This window comes from Lacerta agilis, chromosome 17 (assembly GCF_009819535.1).
Source record: "Lacerta agilis isolate rLacAgi1 chromosome 17, rLacAgi1.pri, whole genome shotgun sequence".
NCBI lineage: Eukaryota > Metazoa > Chordata > Lepidosauria > Squamata > Lacertidae > Lacerta > Lacerta agilis.
In genome coordinates this window covers 18,736,496-18,754,073 of record NC_046328.1, presented here as the reverse complement: position 1 = coordinate 18,754,073, position 17,578 = coordinate 18,736,496, and the positions used below count along the sequence as shown (strand labels likewise).

Here is a 17,578-nt window from a genome sequence, read left to right as displayed (position 1 = left end):
GCACTATTCTAGTAAGTCAGGAGCCCAAAGAAAGGAGACCATGCCTGATCTGGTGGGAAGAATGAATCCTCGTCCGTTTGGCAACCAACTGACACCACCATCTTGAGAGGAGAGGCCACTTCAACTGGTTCTGCTGGGATCTGTGCCTGGGAAGGGGGACATTCCTCCAGAAGCATTTCCCACTGGAGCAGAGGGTGAGGAGGTGGCGCTGATGGCACATAGCGCAGCTGGGGGACCTGCACCGATGGCGGCGGTGGCGGCGGTAAGGGAGGAGGTGGCGGCGGAGGGTGAGGGTGAGGGAGAGGAGAAGAGAAGGCAGCCTTGACAGAGGCAGCCTTTGAAACATCTTTAGGAAACTGTGGTGGGGGAGAGGGTGGAACAGCAATTGTCCTTCTTAGAGGGAGGGGTGACTCTGCAGGAATTATAACCTAGGAAGGAAGCAGGAAGAAAACATAAACAAGTCCAGAGGCACTTAGTCCAGAGGAATTGCACAGACCAAGGAGGAAAAAACATGAAATGAAAGAAGTGACCCACTCCTGAGTGTGGAGCCTTAGTCTGGATGCAAAACAAGCAGAAATTATAAAAACTAATGCAATAGTCAAGTATAATCAAACATGAGGGGGAATAATAGCCAGAATCTGCCTTTATGGACTTTCAATCTTCAGAAACCTATGTGGCAGTGCATTCATGTTTCATTTAGTAAAAAAATGGAATATTGTTCTACCTCTGAGCGTGCCATACCTACAGAACAAAAATTAGTAAATCCAGGGTCCTACACTCTTCATTTAAAATGCCTTCCCAGTGAAAACGGGCAAATTCCCATGTTCAAATACAGTGGTACTTCGCTAGACGAATGCCTCGCTAGACGAAAAATTCGCTAGACGAAAGGCATTCGCTAGCGAAAGGCTGTCTCGCAAGACGAATTTTCCTATGGGCTTGCCTCGCAAGATGAAAAAAATTCCCGATTTTTTTTCCATCAAACCGCTCTTCCCCCGTTGGTGCTTCGCAAGACGAAATTTTCACTATACGACAGCACTCGCAAAATGAATTAATTTCGTCTTGCGAGGCACCACTGTAGAGGGATCTAGGTCACAAGCCAGCATGGAAAAACAGTAAGGGTGATCTGAGTCATCTGGACAAAAAGTAAATCTCCAGTAGGATTCCAGCAGGTTTAACACTCAAGAAACACTAAGACCTTGCTGTTAATCATCTGGCCAACCAACCCATCTTGAATCCCCTTGCTTTCTCCTGGTGTCCAACGAAACACTGGTGGTCTGGGGTGGATTCTTACTCATATAAGCATTCTAATGGCACATCTGTACTTTTCTCATTTCAGGAATGGCATGTGCTCATCCGCTACTCCAGAAGCTTGAGCTTGAACTAGTCCCTGAGCACCCAGCATGGTTGATGCACACAGTAAGCTGTGCAGCTTACACAGCTGGCTTCTTTTCTTAGACCAAGAGGGTGAAAGGGAATTCCTGAGCTTCTTGGTGATGTGGATTACCTCTCCGCACTCTGAATGCTAACAAGTGCTGTACGGGTGTGTCCTAAGCCATTTTCAATATAACAGATAGAAGACTCCTCTAGGAGAGACAAGAAAACCCACAAGGCACCACACTCTCTACCTTTTCTACCTGCTGACTACCATCTTGCTCTTTCTTCTGTGGCCTGGAGATAATGATGACTCCCTCGGTCATCCAGTTGTCAGGGCTTCTCCACTCCTCCTGTTCAGGTTTGCTGATGCCCAACCTGTCTTGCAGTTCCTCAATCAAGCGGTCTTGCGAGACCGTCTTGTGAAATATGGCTGGGCCCAGCTTGCGCCGTGGCGAGAGATCGCGGCACATCGGGTGCACGTGGGAAGTCTCTTTTGTCTGCTTGATTACAGATTTTATCTTAACAGGAGGGAAATGGCAGTTTCAGTACAAGAGCTGCAGTGGTAACAAAAACACAGGATGCACACGCTTCAGGCTCAAGAACGGTTAGTGACCAGGAGCAGGAAAAACAGCAGCCATTGCCTCTTCGAGGGGAGGGATAAAAACAACAACAACTAATCCTTTTGGCCCATCCCCAAGCAGCAGGTCAACCTTGAGAAAGGTCTTCCAAGGTCAGCCATGTCAGCTGAACAAACAGGACTGATTAGGGAGAGCAAATAATTTGTTGCAGTAGGGGAAGGGCCATGGCTCAGTAGTTTACATGCTCTGCATGCAAAAAGGTCCCTGGTTCAATCCCCAGCATATCCAGGTAGGGCTGGAAAAGCCTGAAACCCTGAAGAGCTGCTCTTGCTAGACAGCATAGACAATACTGAGCTAGCTGGACCAATGGCCTGACTCCGTGTAAGATGGCGTCCTATGTTCCTAGGCCAAATGTGCTAGATCAAGTGTTAGGAACAGCTTTAAAACACCACAACCAATGGCAGTATCTTCATGCACAGTGCACTGTAAATTCATGGGGGTGCTGGACTATCCCACCCTGCCAGCTCAGTGAGAGCATCAAGGTGTGAGCCTTCATCAAGGTGTGAACCTCCCTGAGACCTGTGGGTATAGGGCGGTATACAAATTTAATAAATAATAATATTCATAATAATTCCATAGGTAGGAGAACAGATGCAGCATCAAAACAGTCTACTTTATGGTGGTTTGGTTTTCTTGTAGCTTGACCTTTTATAGGTAATGTTCTACTACACCAGTTACGCAAAACAAATAATCTAGCAAGTGGGTGGCTGTTAGGAAGAGATCCATTGAACTCTAGTTGTTATAAGCTTCCAAGGCCCTTTCTCTCTCCAGGCCACACTTTCCACTACTAAGAAGGATGAAAGCGGCTGGTATGTCTTCACAACACTATGGGAGCCAAGCATGGGGGCCAACGTGCAAAGGGTTGCCACAAAAGTTGTTTCCCTGCAGCATTTTCCCAGTTCACAGTCCCATGCAGCTGCTACTAAGTCTCACTCCAGAGAAGCATGCAAACCAGCTTAATTCAGAGGGCTCAAAAGCACGCCATGCACAGCCAAATGAGATGCACCGACAGAAGAAATCCACACTAGATCACTTGCCACTACATGCACTTTGATGCCTGCCTGGCCTGATGTAGAAATCCTCTCCACAGGAATCTTGCAAGAAGGAATCAGATCCATTTCCTCTTTCCAGGCATTTCCCGTTGACCCTGGAGCAGCTGCTGCGCAGGAGAGTGGCTCTTTCCATTCACCCGTCGGAGCATTCTGAAGGCTGTTTTTCCTAGGCGCCCTCTCTGGAACTTGCCTCTTCCCAGCAACATCAGGACAGCTGCTTGCCCTGGCTGGATCTTGGACTTCAGTACCATGCAGTATGTTCTGGCACAAGTGGCTTATGTTACCTGGACAGTTCTCCCATTGATCAACACTCAAAGGACCAGGTCTGTGCATTGTTGACACAACACCGTCTCCCTCGGATTGTAGTCTTGATGCAAAGTGAGATGCTTTAGAGTTGTTCAGATTATCCAAAGCTCCTTTGTTGATGGCAATCCCTTTGTGAGCATCAACTGTTGGGTCAAACACAAGTTCCAACTCTTGTGGCACTGGCACTTTCACCTTGCCACTTATGCAGGAGTTTGAAACAAGCATTGTTGCAGCCTGGGTTTCATCTCTCTGCTCATCCCTCCAAGGTCCTTTCGGCTCTGCAAGCCTCTGATTCAGGGTTCCTACATCAGAATGAACAGGCAATGACTCCGCCTTGGAAAATGAGAGAAGTTTCACATTGGAAGTGGACTCTCTGCTTGGTCCGTCTGAGCTTGTGAGAGTAGCAGAGGCCTCTGGGTGCAGTGGCTCAGTCCAGAGTCTGGAAGGGGTGATGAGAGATTGCTCTTGAATCACAGTAGTGACTGGGCTGTTGCTTTCCTCTTCAATATGGAGCACCTCCAATGGGAGAGGTGCCAGAGGGCACAGAACACCCCCAGAGTGGCCCATGGCTTGCTGCTTTGAGGTAGTCAAGAAAGATATACTAGGAAGCGCATGGCCTGCATCTGAGCCAACTGGGCCAGGAAGTAGCTCCAGGGAGGGTTCAGAGATCAGTGATATGGTAGAAGAGGTCTGTGAAAAGATAAAGAAATGTGGGAGGGGAGAAAGGATGGAAACAGAATTGAAGGAAGAGGAAGAAGGGGAAAGGGGGAGTAAGGAAGTGACGGGGGAAAGGAAAATGGCTCTAACCTAAGGCTAGCCAGAAGGAACAAGAAGGCAGAATAGAAATCTGGAAAGGGTGCTGCGGTTTCTTACAACAGGCCAGGGGTCCCCAAACTAAGGCCTGGGGGGCTGGATGCAGCCCAATCGCCTTCTAAATGCAGCCCGCAGACGGTCCGGGAATCAGCGTGTTATTACATGAGTAGAATGTGTCCTTTTATTTAAAATGCATCTCTGGGTTATTTGTGGGGCATAGGAATTCGTTCATTATTTTTTTTCCAAAATATAGTCCGGCCCCCACAAGGTCTGAGGGACAGTGGACCGGCCCATGGTTGAAAAAGTTTGCTGACCAGCAAAGCACTGTTTTGTCTCTCTCCACCCCTCTTCACAGAACTAGGTCACCCAAGTCGGTTATACCAGAAACCAACCCGGAAGCCAACAATCACTTGACATAACTGTGACACACGAGCCGCAAGCTTGCTCAAGAAGCCACCATCCCCACCACACACAGACACACCACTGCTTGCTCAGGTAGCAATGAAAGTGAAGGCTTGGAGGACCTGCAACGGAAGATTCAAGGGACATGCTCATCCTCATGCAACTGGATCCACAAGAAAAGAGATACAGGCCAGAGACTGCATCCCTTTAAACCAAACAACAATGCTCTGTTCTGAATCCACATGTTCAGTCTCACATGCACAACAAACTTTAGAGGAAACAATGAATGCCCATCATTCAGGAAGGGGAAGATCTGACAAACTTATTGACTGTAATTTAACCATTTCTTTAACTAGTACTGCATGTTTGCTGTCATCTCCACAAGCACAGAGAAAAAGGGCTGGAGATGTACAGTTCACCTTCTCAAAAAATAATTGCTTACACAGAGAGAGGGGGAGGAGGGAGAGATATTTTTCACTTTTAGGTTTGAAATTATGGATTATTTTGTATCTTTATTTTAATTTTGCTAGTTATGCTGAAGGGACACAGGTGGCGCTGTGGGTTAAAACACAGAGCCTAGGGCTTGTCGATCAGAAGGTTGGTGGTTCGAATCCCCGTGATGTGGTGAGCTCCCATTGCTCGGTCCCAGCTCCTGCCAACCTAGCAGTTTGAAAGCACGAAGCGCAAGTAGATAAATAGGTACCGCTCTGGCGGGAAGGTAAACAGAATTTCCGTGCGCTGCTCTGGTTCGTCAGAAGCGGCTTAGTCATGCTGGCCACATGACCCGGAAGCTGTACGCGGGCTCCCTTGGCCAATAAAGCAAGATGAGCGCTGCAACCCCAGAGTCGTCCGCGACTGGACCTAATGATCAGGGGTCACTTTACCTTTAGTTATGCTGAATTTCTCGTGAAAATCAAGTGGGCTACAATTATTATTCTTTTAAATTAAAGTATCTGCTTTTACTGTTAGTGTTGCTGTTCCTTTTCTAAATCTGAAGGGGGAGTGGCACAGAGGACAGCAGCAACCAATCTATCAACAAAGTGGGCATCTCTTTTTTTGAAAAAAAAGAAGAAACAAGAATAACAAAAAGCACCAAGCTGTTCCAGCTGTTCTTCTACGCTAGTTCCAAGACACACAAGAGCACAGAAAAACATAACTGTGAGCTGTCAGAGTGATTAGCATGGGGAAGCAGCAGGCCGTAGATAGGGGGCGGTGAGGTCGGCCTCCGCCAGGGGCGCAGGTGAGTGTGGGGTGCAAAATCGGCTTTGAAATATGTCTATAAATAAAAATATTGATTATTGCCTCATAAGAAAAGGTTTTTAATAGAGGGTGAATTGAATGGGTGGGGGTTGGGGTTAGAGGAGAGGCCGAAAGAGCTAATTTGTCTGAGGCTAGGGGATGCAATCTGGACAGTTCTGCCAGGGGCGCAAGATCACCCAGCTATGGCTCTGGGAAGCAGTTGAGTTTCTCGCAAAAATACTACTATTTATATATTTTACTTCATGTCTCGGGGTTCCATAAATGATAGAAGCTCACTCTTTGTTAAATAAAATAAAAAAGGAAGCTGGGGATTATGGCTCATCTCTGCAGGTGCTCATGTCCTGAACCTCACCACTCTCCTCTGTATTCACACTTTCACAATCTCTCACCCATGTTCTGTCCTCGTGTTCTGCACTTCTACCTCCTGCTTTTTCTTTTACAGCATCAAATGAAGCTCACATTACTCTCACCAAAGAAGGGGTCCTTTTCATGGTATTATTCTTGAAGCCTGAACCTATCTTCTTCTCTCTCTCTCTGTGTGTGTGTGGCTTCTCCCCCACCCCTTATCCAACAGGCATGTCTCTCTCTTCTGCTACTTCTCAGGCTGTCTCCTCTATGTTGTTCTTGGCAAGGAGCTATTCCATCCCAATAGCTGCAAGTTCCTATGTGACATGTGTTGTAGTTCTTGCCCATTTGCTGGGTAAGATGTGAATTTAACACCTCATAACTTTACTTGTAATAAGATGTTTTTCCCCATCAATACAGAAAAGGACAACGCTCCTATGACTTCCTTGGATTTTTCACTGAATTTAAATCAGAAAAAAGGAAGAACTGGAGGTTTGCTACGTGCACATGGAAAAGATCACAAACAGGTGAAAACTACACATATTGAAACTGTTCTATCCCATACTTTTCTTAACAGATTATTTTGGACACTCAACAGAATGCTCCCACAACGGCATTATCATGGTTTTGTGCTGCATTATGCATGTGAAAGGCTGTCATCTGCAGGTACTCCCTCACTCTTGTGAAAAGGAGAGATTAAAAATACCATTCTTAGTGGTATCTTCTTAACATATGTTTTAATCTATTTTTAGTTCATCACTGATTTCATTTTTTGAAATTAATTTAAATACTTGTTTTTAACTGTTTTTACCAATTATTTAATTATTTTATAAATGACTTCAAGGGTTGTTGTTTTTTACAATCAAGCATTGCATAAATTACACACACAATTCTGGTTTTTCATTAGCCCACTTGCTTAGAATTTCTTCTCTCCCATCCTGTCTTTTGGTTTTTGGGGGGCTGAGTATTCCTGCATATTTAGCAAGGTATACATGAGATGTGCAAACTAGTACAGTGTTACCTAGGGTTAAGTACTTAATTTGTTCCGGAGGTCCGTTCTTAATCTGAAGCGTACTTAACCTGAAGCACCACTTTAGCTAATGGGACCTCCTGCTGCCGCTGCGCCGCCAGAGCACGATTTCTGTTCTTAGCGGAGTTCTTAACCTGAAGCGTACTTAACCTGAAGCGTACTTAACCTGAGGTACCACTGTATACAGTATGTGTGACTGAAGAAACTGTATTTCCTTGAAGAGACAGCTCAGTTCTTAAATCGGTAGAAGAAAAAGAATGTGCTGTGTTTCAAAATCCGATACGTACGGCTCGCGAGGCATGCCACATGAAGGCAAGAATGAATCCTTGCATCACAGACCCAAATGTCCAGGGTCTTAATAGATGTGCAGCCAGTGTAGAGCTCGCTCTAACACACAAACACCAAAAGGAGGAATTAGGGGTGGTGCTTTATGCAGCGGGGTGAAGAGAGGGGCTCAGGAAAATAAAAGTGGAGGTGACACACTGACAAGTGAATGGGAAAGGAAAGAATGGTATTGACTGGGTACCTTGAAGTCGGAAAGTGAAGCCATCAACTCATCCAGTTCTCTTGTGGCTGATGAGGCAGATATGCGAGTCTGTTGCTGGCTGGAGGTGACCCGCTGGGGGCTGCTCATCTCACCCTGATTCACAGTGATAGCTGGACTAAGGAAAAGACAGAAGACAATCACACACTGCTAAGAAGAGGGAGGTGGCCATTTCTTCCCAAGGACACTCAGCAAGGCTTCCTCCCTGCCTCTCACTGAACTGTTTTATCCACAATCTTCCTGCTTGTATCTGGCTCTTGTCACTCAGAAGATAAAAACTTTGGATTCTTTTGGAGACAGGTACACTCTCCTGTTGAGGCATGCATGGGCACAACTATCCAATACATGCAGATCTGGCTGAACCTGGGCCTGGTTTGAGGATACACAAAGCTGCCTTATACCAAGTCAAACCATTGGGTTCATTTAACTCGGTAGTTAGTTCATCTAACATGGATTGGCAGTGTCTTTTAGACAAGGTTTTCTTCCAGCCCTACCTGTAGATGCCAATGGTTGAACATGGGACCTTCTGCATGCAAAGCAGAAGCTCTATCACTGAGCTATGGCCCCTTCCCTTTCATAGGAGGCTGCCTTGTACAGAGTCAGACCATGGGTCCATCTAGCTCAGTACTGTCTACAGCTACTGGCAGCAGCTCTCCAAGGTCTCTCCGAACCCTACCTGGAGATGCTGGGGGTTAAAAGAGATCTACTGTATATAACTGAAACAGAGCTACTCTCTCTCAAACACAGTACCTTATAAGAGACACTTCCATTGTTTCCTCTGCCCTCAAGCCTCTGCATTCTGATCTTTTAATTAATTAAAATTAATTAGTTAAAAATTAATTAAATTTTTCTTTCTCTTTAATTAATTAAAAAATCTCTCTCCTTTTCTTTCTCTCTCTCTCTCTCAACAGTCATAGCTGCGGAACCTTGTTGCTTTCAGCTCTGTAACATGTACAAAGCCCACCTTTTTCTTCTTCCTGAATGATGTAATGCTCCTGAGCACACTCATTATTTGCCTGTAGTGATTACTGCAACACTTCTCAGCTTTCCGGTTTCCTCTCAGAAACCTCTTTCCTCCCTCTTGAATTCTGCAGCTTACTTAACCCATTCTGCTCACACAATATGCTCCCCTTTCCTCTACACTGGCTTCCTTTTTCCTCTATCTAGTTAAGCTTCCGCTATTGACCTCTAAATGTCGTCAGTCTCTTTATCTTTTTTCTCAGACCCACTCTTGTAAACTGCAAAATCACACCAATCCATTCCCTGGTTTTGTCTTTTCACCCTTGTTGCTCCTGCTTATGAGAGCACTTTGCCCCTTGGTGAAATCTGTGGACACTTGACACAACTCATGGGCCCCAGTTTTCCATTTCTTCTTTGGAAAGAAGTTCCCCTTCTCTTCTGAGGAACCAGAAACTGGCCAATATTGCATTCTCTGACGCGAGACACCACTGCTTCCTGCACCGCCCTGCGAGCCCCCACATTATAGTAGCAAGGGAGAAAGTGCCAAGTTGTTACTCACACTGGACTGGGCACAGAGCTTTCCAGTTCATCCAAAAGGCTCTCCACACTAGGGCACACGTCCTCAATGCCGTGCCCTCCATTCCGCTTTGGCTTCTCCTTCGGTGGGGTTGCTGATTGTGTGTTCAAAGAGGTAGTGTTCTCTGGGACACTGTAGTGAGATCCAGTCCCACCAGGCAATGAAGGGCTCCTAGTGGCTTCATCTTATAAGCAGAAAGACAAAATGGTTTTTATTCATTTTATTTATTCAAAAGGAAATGCACGCTTGCTTGCTTGTAATAGAACCAACCTCTAAATGGTTTACAAGAAAAATTATCAAGAGGGAAAATAGCCAGCTTATAAAACAAGCAATCAAAGAAGATATCTAAAAGATAATTCAAATCAACAGTAAACTTTAGGGAAATTAAAGCACATGTCAGCATTTTCTGTGTCTGGATAGGCTTTGCTTAAAGAAAATGTTTTCAGTAGGCAGCAAAATTAAAGGTACTGTCATGCTAAAAGACCCATTTGCTACAAGTGCAGAATGAATATTATGTGGCACTTCAGTTCTCTGTACTTTAATTCCTCAAATTATAATTTAAGGGCTATTTGGGAACCACCAAAATGTGTGTCTTCTCCAAGTCTGCAGGCATCTCAGTTACACTGGGAGTCAGAGCGCAGCTTGTGCATGGGGTAGGCAACAGATCCAGGATCAGGGGACAGGAATTCAACTGCCGCCATCAAATTTACCTATGGTTGTCCTGTGCTGCCAGAGATATTGCTTCCTACCTGGTGCATAGCCACTGGGAGGGTTGTGCTGAACGGCATTCAGTTCCAGTAGCAGTCGGTCCAGTTCTGACAGGTTATTGCCTAGCGAAGAGCTCATCAGGGTGGGAGATGGTTCTGCAGACTTCTGCTTGTTGGGGAAACTGGTGTTCAAGGGATCAAAAGGAAATCACAAATCTTCTTATTAAACCTTGTTAAGTTACTGCTGTTTTTACTTCTATATAAAAGCAGTTCCAAGTCATCAAAAGTGATAAACCCCAAATAGCTTATTTGCATCCCATTTGTGGTTTTACTGTTGAGTTGGCAACAATGAGGGCTTATGCATCTAGAGTTCCACATGCAAGGCATGGGCTCCACCACCATGTTATAGCCCTTCCCCAGAATATACCTGATGTGGAGCTCTCTCTTATTTCTTTCCTCAAACCCTACTAGGGCAGAGGGAGCATACAGCTTAATTCACTTGTCTTTATGGTACAAGGGAATTAAAACTTAAGTACATGTAATTGTTCTTGCCGGCATCCATCCAAGCTCCTCCCCGCCATTTTTGCTTGCATTGCACTTTAAAGAGCCAATCTAGCCTCTAAGAACCATCACCATGGAGCTGCAGTTAGCTGCATATTCCTGAACTTTCTTTCTTTCTTTCTCTTTCCTTCCTTCCTTCCTTCCTTCTCTCTCTCTCTCTCTCTCTCTCTCTCTCTCTCTCACACACACACACACACACACACACACACACAGAGAGAGAGAGAGAGAGAGAGAGCATTGATTTATGATGCAGTCTGAGATGCCTTGGTGGCATTTTGCTAGATTGGCTTAAATAGTGTTTTTGTTTTACAGATTTTAAAATAACTTTGATTGGGAATGACAGCCACCCAAATCTCCATTTTACAGCTGGAGATACAGTGATCAAAACCCGATTACCGAAGGCAGATCTAAAATGAATGGCAAAGCAGAAAATAAAAATCCTGATCTCCTAACTCTGCTGTGCTAGAGAAAGTTAACTGCATTTCGCCACCTCAAACTCCTGTTTATGGAATGTTTTCCAAAAATGCAATAGGAAAAGATCCCCAAGAACTAGCTCTGAAGTGAAACAGGAAGTGGTATCAACATGGGTGCCCAATATTTTTCTGACCACCACAAGCAGAACCAGCTCCTGGTTTCACCATAAGCTTCTGAGTGTAGGGGGGATTTGGGAGAGTAAGCATGGGAATAGTGGGCTACCTGTAGACGTGCTCCTCTTCGCTTACACGTGAAGGAGAGATGGCACACTCCCTGGACACCGAAGTGCTGGAGCTGCACACAGGAGACTGGGACTGTGGCTGCAGAAAGAACCATTTGCACATTTCATTTAAATTTATTAGGAAAGAGTAGAGAGAGTGTATATGAGTCAAAACCTCTGTTCCAGAACCAGCTCTGTGCAAGAGACTTTCACCCAACTAATGTGCTGCACATGGCGCTTAGCACAAGTATGTAGTCCTTTTTCAAATTCAAAGCACTGAATGAGGGCTGAGGAACCTTTTTCAACCCAAGGGCCACATGTACAACTTTCTGAGGGCCTCAAGTCAGAGGTGAACAGAGCCAGAGTCAAAAGTGGGGATAGCAACAAATGTCAATTTTACCTCTGCACAATAGGCTACTTTCTACACAGACTGCACACAACCTTCTCTATATTTCTTCCAGACAAGCAAAAGGCAGAAACACTTGGAGTGCAAAGTAGAGGAGAGGATGGGTGTGGCCTGGGGAGAGTTCCAAGGGCCAGACAGAGAGACCTGGAGAGCCACTGTAAGCCCCTGGGTATGAGGTTCCCCACCCCCATCCTATAAAATTGTCACATCAACACACAAAACTAAGTCAAAATGAGAAGGCTGCGCTTGCAGACAACCCCTCTCCTGTGTCTTTGCGTCTCCGTTCCTGTTATATGAGCATTCAGACACTATGGTCAGAACAAGCCAGGATATGAAGCCACAGTTTGAAACTGGCTTAAAACCCGAATTTGTTTGTAAGCCACTGACCACAGTTTCCAGATCTGAACATAATGGGAAGTTTATGGCTAAGATCAGAGTCTCGGATTTTTGGCTTAGCACTGCAATGGAAACACAACCATTGCCACCATAATCTTCACAGCAAGCCACCATTAAAATCCCTAGTGCAGATGACGGCGAGGGAAAGGTCGGCAGATAGTGGACTACTTAAGGTCAGCTAGTATGTTCATAGCCAATGATGAATTTGGGTGGCTGACAGCTCACTGTCAGAGTAAAAACCAGGTTTCATATGGAGCTCTCCCTGACATTTTTTTTAAAAAATGAAAAGCAGCCACTGAAGACTGAAATCAAAGGCCAAGGAATGGCAAGTAACCCTTTCCCTGTCAGTTGCTGCCTCTCTCAGAATATTTTTCTCCCAAGTGCTCTTCCCACCCCCAAGAAAAGCAGCTTGAGGAGAGGCAGTCTGGGAGTGGGCAAGGGGGGGGGGACAAAGCAGAATAAGCTGGAAAGGAATAAGCAGCCCCTTTTTCAGCTCCCAAATGCAGCCCCCAGATATTGCTTTTCCTTCAGCCGTCAAGAGAGAGATACATGGAGCTCCACGTAATGCACACTTATGTTGTTGGACTTCAACTCTCATCAGCTCCCACCAGTGTAGGCAATGGGTGAGGGATAATGGGAGCTGTAGTCCAACAATGTCTGGAGGCCAAAGGTTCCCCAGCCTTGCTGTAAACAAACAAAACAAAAACAATTCTGGGTGCACGCAAAGCAATGTGGTTCAGTGAAATCTGCTGGTCTTAGCATTTGGGAGATCAGGGTTTGGAGATTAGTCTGAGCTGCAGCTTAACCCCAAGAACCCATTGTGAATTCAGCCTTTGGAACATGCAAAGTAACAAGGCAACAAATCACAGTTTACCCCTAACACACAGGCTTCCAGATCAAACCCTAGCACCTTTTATTTTATAAAGTAGCAATAGATACAGTTCACTTATTTCCTCAGGAATACAGTGTACACAAATTGGATGGCCTTGAGCCAGCTGTTCACTCAGGCTCACAAACCAAACTTGTACAGCTGTTAGAATAGTGACTTTCCTCCAGAACTGATCTACACAAAAATCAGATCATGCAAGAAAACTACTCCCCCCCCCCTCACTCCCCAGTTTTACAAAAAGTTGCCACTTCCGCATTTGGACAGGCCCAAACAGTTTTGAGAGCTCACCCTCTACTTACATGCAATGCATGACTGGGATCTTGGAATGTGGAACAAACAGGATGCAACCTGGTAACAAATTGTTCTCCCTAGAGCTAGCCTTCACCCCCCTCCAGAAACACATTTCATGCTTCCTCCAATCTGATCTATGGCTCATATACCTGTGATCTACAAAACTACAATCTCTTTTTCAGAAGCCCCAAGGTGACTGATTAAGATATGCATCATTCCACTGTGGCTTCAGACACGGCACTGGTGAGGAGACTGTGAGTAGTGTTTTCAGGGCGTGAACCTTCAGGTCTAGCTTTACAGACTGAAAGAAAAATTGAGCAATCTTCACATTATGCTGCCAGCTAAAGCGGAGTACTGCCATGTTTACTCAGAGCTATGTGGGGAGGGGAGAGTCAGTTTCCATGTAAGCATTTAAACTGAGCTGATAACAAGCACAATGTGAAGATCGCTGGCCAGAGGAGGCTTCTTCCAGTTAAACGAGGAAGCGTCCAATCCCAATTGGAAGCATTAAACAATCACTAGCCATTAATTTTCAGTTCAGTAAAGCTTTCATGTTATGTTATTAGAGCAAATGCTTTTATCAATATGGCCATAAACCAGCACTGAGTGGAAAATATGGGATACAAATATTTTAACAGACAGTAAGTTGCTCTACAACACACCAACAACCAGCTCACTCAGTTCCAGGAGCATAACTAAGACAGACAAGCAAAATTACCTGCTGGTGAATATTTCTGGGGATGCTGAGCTGCCACTGGTCTAAAGGTTCACTTACAGTCCCATTCAAGGCCTCATTAGAAGGAGGGGGTGGCACCGGAGGAGGTATAGTGATTTCCTGGTACGTATGATTTCCAGTTGGATACGAGTAAGATGTTTCCTCTGACAGGAAGACTGGTCGCTTGGAGATGTGAGAGGTAGTGGATTCCAGGTCTGCTAACAATGCATCTGCACAGAAGACATACAAGAGGAGAATTAGAAAAGTTGGGTTTTGTCTATATTAGGGGTAGAGAACCTCATGCCTGGGAGCCAAACGAAGCCCTCCAGGCCTCTTTATCTGACTCTCAGGACGAACCTGCCCATGTCCCAATTCCAAGCCACACACCTCACTGGCCCTGTTCCAAGCCCTTCTCAAGTGCTTTTGCTGGCTGGAATGTGTACTTGGAATGGTAATAATGCCTCTTGCTCACCAGGAGTGAAAGGTACATGTGTGTGTGATTTGGGCAGGTGTGTGTGTGTGTGTGTGTGTGTGTGTGTACACAGAAACCTCTGATTTTTTTGCATGGCTAGAACGAAGCCTTCTGTACAAAGATAAGTCATGTCTATTGCTCTGTCCTGCCTGCAGCCCTGCCCACCACTGCAGCCCCCAGAAGGTCTCCTAGAAGAGAATGCAGCCCTCGGACTGAAAAACATTCCTCTGGGCCTACACACTTTCTTTCACTCCTCCCAGCCAAGTCAACAGGCATCGCTATACTGAATGAAGCCCTTCAATGAGCTTCTCTGTACTGTCGGAAACTATGTCTCTAGAAACCCGCTGTTCTTTCCAGCACAGCACCAACACAATTAATAAAACCTTCCTTACCTTTACAAAAAAGTAAACAGACCAAGACACTACAGCAGGTGATAGCAACAGCAAAGCACCCTGAAGATCCAAAGAAAAGCCAGATAGTAATGACTCCTGCAGCTTTGCTGAAGAGGAACCTAAGCAGGCCTCTCTCTTAGACAAACCCACCAAAGTCTGAATCAGACTAATTACTAGTTCTGTGTCATGAACTCATTCAAAATGTGGCCACAAGCACTGCCTTGTGCAAAGCAGAGATCTCAGGAAAGATTCTTCTTCCTCAAAATCTGAAGAAATCTAGGAAAGGACTCGGTCAGCCCACATACTTGTTTCCCAGGTGCAAAGAGTTAACACGAGCTCAGTTCCCTGCCAGGTAAATGCAATTTTTCCTCTTGCAAATAGCTTTCAACATGCTGAGTCAGATCGCAAATTCTTGAAGGGGAGGAAAAGCCTCTCCCAGATAAAAATGCACCTTCAAAAAAGGCAGAGGCAAAATGGGGCAGGCAGAAATCTGGATACTTAAGCTAGCACAGCCTGTCCTTGCTTAGTAAGGGAGGAAGAAAAGTGCAAGAATCAAAACTGTGCAACAGATGAGAGGTTTTGTCTGCAGCATAACAGGCCGCTACAGCAACTTGCAGTGAATCCCAGCCAGAGTTGCTGTAAAAAGACGCTTCAAGGAAAAGAACAATGGATGACATTTGCCAAGTCAGGCTACTCTCGAAGAGAAATGGAGCACAGGAAAGGCTGAACACAAACCAGACAATACGCTATCAATAGACCAGTTAAGGTTTCAAAAAGGGAAGTAAGCTTTTGAGTCACACAAAGCTCATCTTCCAGCTGTGTTTCTAGGGCAATGTCTGCCTAACTATCAATGGCACGTGGTGAATTTTTTTTGTAGGGCCAGAAGTGCCAGCTGGTGAGGGCGATGGGGGTGGGGAGCCACATCATGCCTGTGAGTATCGCCTCCCTCCCTAAGCTTCCCAGGCTTTCGGAAGAAGGCACCCGGCCCATGACAGGATGCTGGAGCCCTCCTGCCTCCTTCCCAAAGCTTCCCGGCCTTTGGGAAGGAAGTCATAGGGAACAATTAGGGGACTAGCCTAGTTCCCCCTAGTCCATACACTGCAAACCATTACTAACTATCCTTTCACAGTAAAATATGTAGGTATTATGTTAGACTGTATATGATATAGCCAGGGGTTGACGTGAAAAAAGAACTTCATTGCATAAAAGGTTGTGGCATGACACCACTTAAATAAAAGGGAACGGTATATATTTCAGATGCACATGTAGCTGGATGACCTCAAATTTCTGGCCATTTTGTATATGAACTCCCTCTTATGTTGCTATCACAGCCATAAAGGAAACTATGGGCACAAAACTGCATGTGATGTTGGCATACATGTATTTTGCTGCATATAGCAGATGGAAAGTCTTCATGTTCATCACTCGTTAAGGTCTATGTGCAATTTCCTATGCAGAAATAGCACCTATTAACAAAATATGTTGTGCATAAAACAATTTTTAGATGTTCAGAGTTGGAAGAAAAAACATTATTGCCCTCTTAGGTTACTGTTCACCCAATTATGAAGACAGTACTCAGCATACACACACCTACGTGGCCAGAGCAGGAGTGTGCCTCAACACCGCATACCTATGTCTCTGTATTGCATACAAAACTGAACACTCAGACAGGGAGATTTTGCAATGGGGTATCTGCTTTTGCTTGCTTTATCTCCCTTGGCTCTCTCTAAAAGAGATTTCAATAAACAAGTAAGTTGATGGTTGGAGGACCCTGCAACCTACGGATTCATTTCTAGGCGAATAACACATTGGTGGATAAATATACCAGCTCGTCTGATGAAGTTGTCACAGGTTATTAAATGCTTCTTTAAAGTATACACCAACTCAAGGCTTCAGCCCACATATAAAATCTTGCCATGTATAGCGAAGACGGGTGAAGTAACGTCTGAGCACCCTGCATGTCTTTCAAGACAAAGATGTTGTAGGCGTTGCTTTAATTAGATTACTAAAAAAGTGCTTCCAGGGACACAGTAAAATGCTCCCTTTGGGAGTAAGGAGTACTGCCTGTATAAACTACATGCTGCATGTGTGTGGAGGAAAAATTCAGAAATACACGTACACAGGCATTTTTACATGTTGGTGTCAATGTGTTTGTCTGTAAGACAAACATAGGAAGCTGTCATATACAGATCAGTTGATCAACTATCAGATTGTCTACACTGACTGGCAGAGGCTCTTTGGGGGTTCAGATGGGAGACATGCACAGCCCTACTTGGAGATGCCAGAGAATGAACCTGAGACCTTCTGCATGCAAAGCATGCTCTACCACTGAGGCACAGTCCTTCCACACAAGAGGTCATCTCAGTACACAACATACATTTCAAACAACCAGGCTAACACGATTACTGCCATCCTCATATTAACAACACTTGAACATAACCTAAAGGGGCTCCAAGTTATTTAGAAGGACTCTAAGGTCATCTGTGAACCCCTCATTCCCTCAGGGTACATAACTGGAGCACAGCCTAGAAAGAGGACTTGTTTTTAAGGAACATGATATGCAGCAAGGATTCCCAAGGCGCAGAATACATACCTCAAAAAGCTGCAGTTGTTCTAATACTGTTGCTCTTTGATTGTGTGACTATGTGTACACAGTTTATGATTCAAGCTCTATCAGAGAAGGTGTGGCTCTGAATGACAAAAACTTTCCTCATTGAATGATTATCAAATCATGTTTTCTTGCGCTTGCGCTCG

At 45.1% G+C, this 17,578-nt stretch overlaps 1 protein-coding gene across 8 annotated transcripts in view; it reads right to left on the bottom strand.

The window, feature by feature from the left end:
* PXN (paxillin) overlaps positions 1-17,578 on the bottom strand; it is a 77,825-nt gene that overhangs the window by 18,421 nt on the left and 41,826 nt on the right. For 3 of the 8 annotated variants that reach the window (XM_033136429.1, XM_033136428.1, XM_033136432.1), the window contains exons 2-9: positions 13,964-14,190; positions 11,266-11,363; positions 10,051-10,190; positions 9,284-9,485; positions 7,747-7,882; positions 3,074-4,060; positions 1,626-1,892; positions 45-428 (exon numbers count right to left, since the gene is read on the bottom strand). In XM_033136429.1, coding sequence (XP_032992320.1) covers positions 45-428; positions 1,626-1,892; positions 3,074-4,060; positions 7,747-7,882; positions 9,284-9,485; positions 10,051-10,190; positions 11,266-11,363; positions 13,964-14,190 — 2,441 coding nt within the window. Of the gene's footprint in view, positions 1-44; positions 429-1,625; positions 1,893-3,073; positions 4,061-7,746; positions 7,883-9,283; positions 9,486-10,050; positions 10,191-11,265; positions 11,364-13,963; positions 14,191-14,824; positions 14,847-17,578 lie in introns of those variants that run through there. The other 5 variants (XM_033136431.1, XM_033136430.1, XM_033136434.1 and 2 more) reach the window with 5 other exon arrangements.